The 8736-nt window shown below is 52.9% G+C and overlaps 1 protein-coding gene across 1 annotated transcript in view; it reads left to right on the forward strand.

The window, feature by feature from the left end:
- The first annotated feature begins 1791 nt into the window (after positions 1 to 1791).
- The window catches only part of CASQ2 (calsequestrin 2 (cardiac muscle)), a 52257-nt gene continuing 45312 nt past the window's right edge, over positions 1792 to 8736 (forward strand). The window contains exon 1 of the mRNA XM_004689607.2: positions 1792 to 2125. Coding sequence (XP_004689664.1) covers positions 1892 to 2125 — 234 coding nt within the window. The 5' untranslated portion in view covers positions 1792 to 1891. The remainder of the gene's footprint in view (positions 2126 to 8736) is intronic.

Genomic DNA, 8736 nt, shown 5'->3' on the forward strand with positions numbered 1-8736 from the left:
ATTGAGACAACGAGGAGTCGTTTGGGGAGCTGACCTCAAAAAATAGCAGGTTATTTCACTCAGAAATCTTGCCTGCCCCCGCCCCCTGGTTTTCTACTGAAAGCCGGACTCCCGCACGCCTGCCAGCAGCCTGGGAAGCTAAGTGGGCGGGAAATGGCTGCCGTGGCGCCATCTTTAACCAGCGCTGAGGCGACACTTTGGACCGACTGAAGGAGGTGCGGTTGCCCTCGGGTTCTCCAAGGGCCTGGCTTCAGGCACAGAAAACAGAGCCAGCTCGCCATCAGCCTGCTCTCGACAGGGGCCTCTAGCTGCAGCCTGGCAGGCTGGTCCCCCCCAGGTCACCCACTCATCTCTTTTCCTTCTGTCCCTTGCAAGCATGGAACCTCCTTACTTCCAAAGCTGATTCTTCCACATGGAGGCAGAAAATACCTGGCCGAGTCATCAGGGCCTCAGACCACCCTGAGCGAGGAAAGACCAGATGGATGCTGTTTGACCCAAGGGACGGGGCCCAGGGGCGTCTGGGAGGCAAAGGGCCCAGGCCAGCTCTGACACCGCTGAGCCCCGCCCAGGGTGGTCAGGCCACCCTGCCTGCCCGCCTCGCTGAGGCTCAGCTCGTCTGTGAGAAGTACAAGAATTCCTGCGCCCCCACCCCGCCACCCCCACTTGCCTGCTGGCTCAGGAGAAAGCAGACAGGAGACAGGTCACCAGGACCATTGCGCATCACTGGGGGGGTGAGGGGGGTTGGCATGGGGCGTCACCGGCATCTCACCATCTCCAGTGAGCATGGGGCGAGACGCACCGGCAGCGTTTGAACTGGCTTGTAACCAGCACGGTGCTGACCACACGGATCTGACACAGAGACTGAAAATGGTGGGGCTGAGTGAACCCCCAAGCTCATTCAGTCCCTGAAGGGCAGAGGGGGTCTGACTCTCATGTGTGGGCCCAGGGCCCGCTAGGCCCCTGCCTCTGAAGAACAGGAAAGGAGCTGAGAAGATGTGATACAGGTTCACGTGGACACAGAAGGTGGCTTGGTGGCTGCACAGGCTGAGAGCCACAAGCTAAGGGGCTGGGAGGGCTGCTTGGAGCTTTTCTTTTGCTTCATTTCGAAATGGGGGTGGTGGGGGAGAAGCCACGGCCTGGGGGCCTGGCGCCTCTGGCCTCTGCCTGTGGGGGCTGGCGCCTCCCCCCAGCCTGCAGAAGCGCTGGGCAGGGCTCCAAGAAGAGAGGACAGGAGGCGGTGGACGGCAGGTACAGGACGTGAAGGCCACCCTGCACCTGCTCTGCTCCCACGTGGGCCGGAGGGGGCCGGGGCCGGCAGCTGCTGGGGTGGGGGGACGCCAGAGTAACGCAACCCTGTCTTCCCATCGCCTCTCGGCGAGCCCCACTCCTGACTCTCGCTCATTCTCTCTGCTCCTCGGGGCTATTTCTCTCCAGTGACCTTTCTGGCCTCCTCTTCACACGCACACCCTCGCCCCTCGTCCTGCGTCTCCTCCCTCTCCACCACCCTGACCCACTGCCTCAGCGAATCCCTCAACAGCGTCATATCTAACTTTTTTATTCATTGCATGATTTATTTTTAGCCCAAAACAACTGCATCCTAAAAATGGACTTCCTAATGAGACAAGGCTGAGCGGAGCTATGCGAGGTATCTGGGGCTCAGCCTCCCGCTGGCTCTGGCCCCACGCACACCCGGGTGTGAGCAGCCTCTGTCCTGAGCCCACTTACAGTGAGCTGCGCCGGGGGTGAGCAGCAGGTTCTTGGCCCCGGCAAGGGCAGAGGAGACACAAAACCAGCCAGCCTGCTCCCCACTGGGCTCAGCAAGTCCACTGGGGTCCGCGGTCCTCCTTCCCGCCCACGATCTTTCTGGAAAGGAGAACCAAACTCTTCCCAGATGAAGGGGGCCCACTTGTTCATCGTGGGGATCTACTTGCTGGCCTCCTGCGGGGCGGAGGAGGGGCTGAACTTCCCCAGCTATGACGGCAAAGACCGGGTGGTCAGTCTCACGGAGAAGAACTTCAAGCAGATCTCGAAGAAGTACGACTTGCTTTGCCTGTACTACCACGAGCCCGTGTCTGCAGACAAAGTCGCACAAAAGCAGTTTCAGATGAAGGAGATTGTGCTGGAGGTGAGCAGGGCTGGGGGCGCCAGAAGGGCGCCGGAGGGGCCGCCGGGCGGGGGAGGAGGGCGGCATGACCTGGCCGCACTCAGCCTCCGGCACCAAGCCGGGGACTCTGGCGGGACGGACTGTGTGGCAGCCGGGTGGGTCTACACTGCCAGACACGGGAGAAGCGAATGTGTCGCAATGCACAGGTCGGGTTCCCTGTCTGTCACGCGGCGTCCTCTTGATGTTTCAAGGACAGTCGCCCCAGCCACTATTTTCCTGAGAGAAGTGCTAGAGCTGCTGTTGAAAAGCGCATGCAGGGGTTTTTTGCAGGTCTCATTACGTGTGCTAACCCTCCCTCCCCCACCCCCTTTTGCTCTCTCAAGTGTCCCCCTGATCCTGGACAAACAAGAGTCTCTTTTGACCTTCACGGCCCCAAAGGCAGCAGCTGCCAGGGACCTGACTTTCCCGTGCCAGGTTGCAGAGTGTCACGGGCGGATCTGGGAAGACCTTAGCTGCACTTCCATTAGCAGGAGTTTTTTTTCTCAGCAAGTTGATGTAAGCTGAAGTCAGTTCTTATTTTATCTGCGTGGCAGGGCCTGCTGGTCCGCCTGGCACGGGCCTGGGCTCCCCTCCTCCAGGGGTGCCCGGGAACTGTCCCTGCAGCAACTCTGGACCGTGCAGGCGCCTCTGCTCCAGGAGCGTCCTCGGTGCCAGGGATTCTGCAGTAGGCACCACCGGCCGGCATCAGCCACCAGGCCCGGGCCAAGCTGACCCGAATCTGTGGGCAGGACTCGTTGCAAGCCTCAGCAATACTAGCCGGCACTGCCCGGAAGCTCAGCTTCAGCTAATTCTTCTAGAAACAAATAAGCCCTCGTGAGTTTGAATCCTCCCCCCAAAATTAAAAATGGACCCTAAACTGCAGGAAAAGCATTCCAGACACATTAAAATATCTTCAGTGATTTAAAAAGCACTTCATGACCTAAGTGTCTTGAGATCACTGTACAACACCTGTCTTCTCAGGGCTTGCCTGGGGGTGATTTGGCCACCACAGAGGGATCCTGGTTGACAGAAAGATAAGTATTGTAGAAATATCTCTATTGCTATTATTTTTTTTCCCCCTCCGGCTCCTCCTGGGAACCAGATGTGGAAGTTCAGTTCCATCTGTATGTTGCGAGCAAGGAGAAAGCCCGAGTGGTTATAGGTCCTTGTACAATTTACATGGGAAAGTCACAGGTTGCAAAAAACCAGGCCGATAGCTGCTTGGCCTATGACATCCTCCCTCACGCCAGCATCTGCATCGCCAGCTCCCCTGAGAGGTGTTTTTGTGATAAAGTTAGTTGAAGGCAGGGGACATTAGCCTCCATGGCCATGCCGGTCCACTTAGCCTAGAACTTGCAAAGAATGCCAGTGCAAGCAGGATCCCGAGCCTAGTCAAACACATACACACCCTCATACACTTCCCCCAAAGCCTAATTCTGGGTGACTCAAGCAACATCATGAGGGGACCCCCCTGGGCTCACTATCCATCCAGGCACCTTTGATCACAGTGTCCATCCAAGTGGGAGGCCGGTGTGGGGAGAAAGTCATTTGGGGAGAAAGTCATTCGGGGAGAAAGAACGCGGGTGTTTAAAATATTTGTCTACTTCAGATTTTTATGGTTGTTTTAATGAACATTCTTTGATTCCTGCCTAGATTACATTTTTTTTATTAAATTATTTACCACTTGCATTTCTTCGCCCATGAATTCTTTTCCTGTGCATTTTCCTGTACATCTTAATGATTTGACTCTGGGTAAGTCATGGGTGTGCAGTTTATGTTTCTCAACTATGAAGTCAAGTGAGTTTCTACCTCAGTGAATTAGGAGAATTCGATGAAAGCATGAGATAAGCTCTTCTTATAAAAGTATAAGATTCGGGACAAGTGTCAGGTATTGTTAATGTGTTCAGAGTGTTCCTGTTTAAAAAGTAATCTATGGAGAGGGCTTAGCTGAGTGCCTGAGGTCTCCCAGTGCTCATCAAGTGCTTATTAGCTTCACCTGTCACTTGAACTTTTGCACAGTTCTTGGTCACTGGTGGTAGCTCTCAGCCCTGGCTGCCTGTCAGAATCACATAAGGAGTTCTTAAAATATAGCGATACCTGTGTCTCTCCTTAAGAAAGAAGGGCAGAGGTGACATCCAGGGCACAATTTTTTAAGGTTTCCTGGATCCTTTAATGTGTGTGTTCACAGAGCACTTGATGAACCATGCAGCTCCCGCGTCAGCACAGAGCCTCTCCTCAGCGCAGTCCGAGTTAAGGAGGTCGCCAGCTGGGCCTCAGATTCGGTCTCGTGGCTGGAGAGATTTCCCGATGAGCAGAATCTTGTGTCTATTTCACCACTGGTGTGGTGGCTCTCCAGAATGACATGGACTTGCCGGCTTGCCTCTGATGTGGTCAATTCTGGAATGTTTCATTGGTTTAGGGCCCCAGAATGAGGTCTGCTCCAGGACCCAGCCAGGCTTCTCAGGGGTCCCCCAGAGTTCCCTCTGCACACATGGTGACCCTTTACTTGAGTCTTCTTAGAAGAAAGCGATCTGGGCCTGTGGCAATCCTATGAGAGGTGTCCAGAGGCATTGTGTGGCATTCATTGTGTGGTCAAAGCAGAGGCTGCTTTTCTAGGTAGCCTTAGATCAGAGGCTAAAGCACCTTCAGAATGAGAGGAAAAGCACCCACTCGGTCACTGTGTCACGTCACATTAATCCCTTTTCCCCTAAAAGAGATGGTAAATCTGAGCATCCTGGAGTTTAACTCAGGTGTTAATAAGATGTCAAGCATGAAAGGTAACTGTGGAAGCTTCTTAGAGAAAACAGGTAAAATGAAGAGTAGGCTTACGGAATTAAGTCTTGTGGAACACCCACATGGAAATAGTCATTCTGCCATTTACTCACAGAATATTCATGCTCTCTTTACACACTGATTGCTAAGGAGATGTTCTTTGTTTATTGCTGAGAATCACTTGCGGTCTGTGCTTAAATGTCACCTTATCAAAGAAGTCACCTTCCTCAGCATCTATATAAACTACACTTTAATTGTCTCCACCTCCTACTTTCTTTTTCTCTATAGCACTTGACTGAGGTATTGAGGGGTTGCATATTGTCTGGCACCCTATAGAGAGTACCATGCACAGAAGCAGAAGCTTTGTTCTCTTCCCTGCTGTATCCTTACACCTCACTCAGTAGGCGCTCAGCAGTGGTTGTTGAATGAATGTTGAACAGATGAAGAAGAAGCAGGAAAATAGCACTTATTATCAACTTACCACAAATTATGTGCAATATGGATATTTATGTACGTCATTTTATTAAATGTAGTCTTACGTTACATAAGAAGAAATGATCTCACAGAGTTAAGCAGAAATTGTCCCAACTAAATGGCAAAGTCACATAAAATGGCAGAGCATGAAGCAAGATTTGAATTCACATTATTTAACTCCAAATAGCAGATTCCCTCTACTATATCATGGAGCAGGTGGCCAGAGGCCAACTCACAAAGGGACAGTGTGTTCAGTTTGTATTTGGGATCTTTGCCCATACTTAAGAAGCATGTGAATGTACATGTAGACATTTCATATCTGAACTAAAATGACTGGTGTGATTAAAGGGACTTATGATTAGTACCTACTTGGCATTTAATAAATGTTTGTTGGTAGGTGGATAATAGATGGAAAGATGATGGATGGATGAGTGATGGACAGATGGATGATGGATGGATGGATAGATGATGGATGGATGGATGGATGGATGGATAGATGATGAATGGATGGATGGATGGATGATGAAGGGTGGATGGATAGATGGATGGATGCATGGATGCATGGATGGCTGGATGGCTATGTAGATGGGAAGAGGAGAAAAGCCAAAGAATCATAAATGCATAGCCTCTACTGGAAATAGATTTTTTCCTTGATCTCTTTTTAAACTTAAAAAATAATTATGTGGAAAAAAATAATAATTATGTGGAATAGTAATTAGATGGAGCAGGTCAGATCCAGTCATCCTTTTCTCGTCCTAGATTTATCCCCTTGAAGTATGGGTAAGGCTAAATTGTTAAATCATGAGATTCCCGTCCGAAGTATAAATGCAGCATGGGCAGACCTGTGGGCTTCCTAGGACCGACAGCCCCAGACAAATTTTTATGCTGGCAAATGTCCAGGTGGTTGCATTTCTAAATGGCAAGAGAAGCAGCAAAATGAAGTTACTGGAGTCCAGCAAATCTACAGATGAGATGGTGTGGGAACACTGGGCAGAAAATAGCAACATACACAGGATTCGGGAATTTCTCCCAGCTGCTCCCTGCCCAGAGATGGCCTTCACGCTTGCACCTGCTGCTTCTGAGAAATCGGAGGAGGCCAGGCTTGTTCTGGTTTGGCTTGAGAACGAGCCTGCAGATACAGCCTGCATCCCTGGAAGATGCTTGGCCACGCTCACTCTGAGATTAATGTGCCCAAGCGCCCCGAACTCTGTGATGCGTGTTCCCGGGCTGTGTCTCTGTAACGAGGCTGCTATGTGCGAGGAGATGAGGGTGTGCTGTGAGACAAGCTAGAGAGGCTGAAGGGCAGATTCTTCCTTCTCCACAGAGACTTAGAAGGGAAGAGATTTTACAGAGTGACTAATACGCTGCTAATTTAGATGTTTTGAGGCTCCTGAACCTTTTTCTCTCACTACTCTTACCCCCCCCCAAACTCTTCATAATACTTGAGCCCAAATCGGAGGTCCAGTCCTTGAACCCCTGAGTAGCCTCCTCCCAAGGCTCTAAGTGTTAAAGCGGAAGCATGTAATACTGTGACAGTCACCACCATGAAATTATTCTAAGGACTATCACAAACTAAGGAAGTAAAATAAAAAGAAATAAAATCTGCTCAGAGTACAGGGTTTTTCTTTCCAGACCCTCGTAGGTTGAGCTTGCCTGGCTGTTGCGGAGTCTTTTTGTGTAACTACACGCTTAGCCTTAGCCCTGAAAATGACTTACTCCACCAGGAAAGTCATTCCCCAAACACTGAGTCTGTACAGAGAGCCCCCCGCGAGGCCCCCTCGGCGATAGACTGGACGTTCTTTTTCTCCATATAGGCCTAGTCTGTTTGTTCAGCCACGCGGGAATATGGCCATCACGCCATCTTGCAGGGCAATGGCTGGGCCGGCCGATGGCTGGGCAGGCCAGGCGACTTCCCAGGGTCTGGGGAGCCCACGCGGCCCCAGCCAGGCAGGCCTCGCCTCACCATCTGCTGTATGCTGGGCAGGGGCAGGCCAGGTGAGCCAGCAGCTACCCCCTCACCTCACCCTGGCACAGGACGCCTGCTTAGGACACAGGCCATTCGCTCACCTGCTCACCCACTCAGTTGACATCTGAAGGAAACGAGGACCCTCCTCGGACTCACAGGGAGACATAAATGCGCCGCCGTCGTACCCGAACATCACCGCGGTGTGGGGCGCTCAGTCTGCGCGCGGGCACCAGGCCTGAGCCGGCAAACGGTGGAGTCTGTCACCAGCCAAGGGGCCACACGAACCTCGTGGTTGCTTGGGCTGAGCCCCGGGGCCTCCCAGAGGCGTCTCCAGGCGGGGAGCAGGCCTGGCTGGGGCTGGGGAGACAGTGGAGCCCCTGGCAAGTGGCCCCGCAAGCGAGTTAGTTACCATGGCGCTTGTTGTCATCGCGGGTGTTTTCGAAACAAGCCCCGGTCAGTTTATTTTCACACAGTTCTGTCAGGCAGCCACAGATTTCTCTTCTGCCTTTTAACAGGTCAAAGTCGCCTCCTGGGGGCACTGTCCTATATTTGGGGGATCTCTCCACCGCCCGCAAGCACCCCCCTCTCTACCTTTTTTCTTTCATGAGGGCACCAACCTGATGGGAGGATGGAAGGTCTAGTGGAGAAGGGATGGCTCCCTGCTCCCAGGGGACAGTAAATACTCCCGGGACTCACCAAGAGCCCTGGGAAGGGCCAGAGGCCGGCTCTGGTCTGGGCAGGTAGGGCCTCTTGCAAAGAGCCCTGGGGCCCAGAGCGCTGCTGAGAAAATGGCCTAGCCCCAGGTCAGTCACACCCATTTTAAAAAGCTCCATTGCTACGGTATTATTTTCAGTGAAAAAATAAAAAGCCTGCCCTCAGGAGAAGACCTCTTTATTCACTCGGCTGGCTCCGGCTCTCACAACCGGCCAGCATGACCACGTGTCAGGGCCCCACACCAGCAGGCTCCTCACTGGACCCTGCAGAAATTCAGGTTCTTGGGTCCCACCCCAGACAGGCTGAATCAGAAGCGCGAGGGTGGGCCGGGCCATCTGTCCACCTGCAGGCCTTCCCGCCAGGCCTGGCCCATGAGGGATCTAGCTCAGAAACTGGGCTTCCCACCGCGGAGTTTACTGTGTAATAAATGTATAGGGAAGGCCTCCCTGGGGGCACCCGGGTAAAAGCGCAGCACTGTGAAGCTAGCTGCAGCCACTTCAGTGCAGGTAAGGTCCCTGCCTGGAAGGTGACCCACAGGGAGCAGCAGACCTCTCCTGACCCGCCCGCTGCTCCCCTCAGCAGTGTGCTTCATCCATCTGCCTGTTCTGCTCCCCACTCTGTCTCTGGTGAATCCTCTCACTGCCCCTGTACCTCTGGCCTGTACCCC

The sequence above is a fragment of the Condylura cristata genome, unplaced genomic scaffold, assembly GCF_000260355.1.
Source record: "Condylura cristata isolate star-nosed mole 26May11 unplaced genomic scaffold, ConCri1.0 scaffold00026, whole genome shotgun sequence".
Classification (NCBI taxonomy): Eukaryota; Metazoa; Chordata; class Mammalia; order Eulipotyphla; family Talpidae; genus Condylura; species Condylura cristata.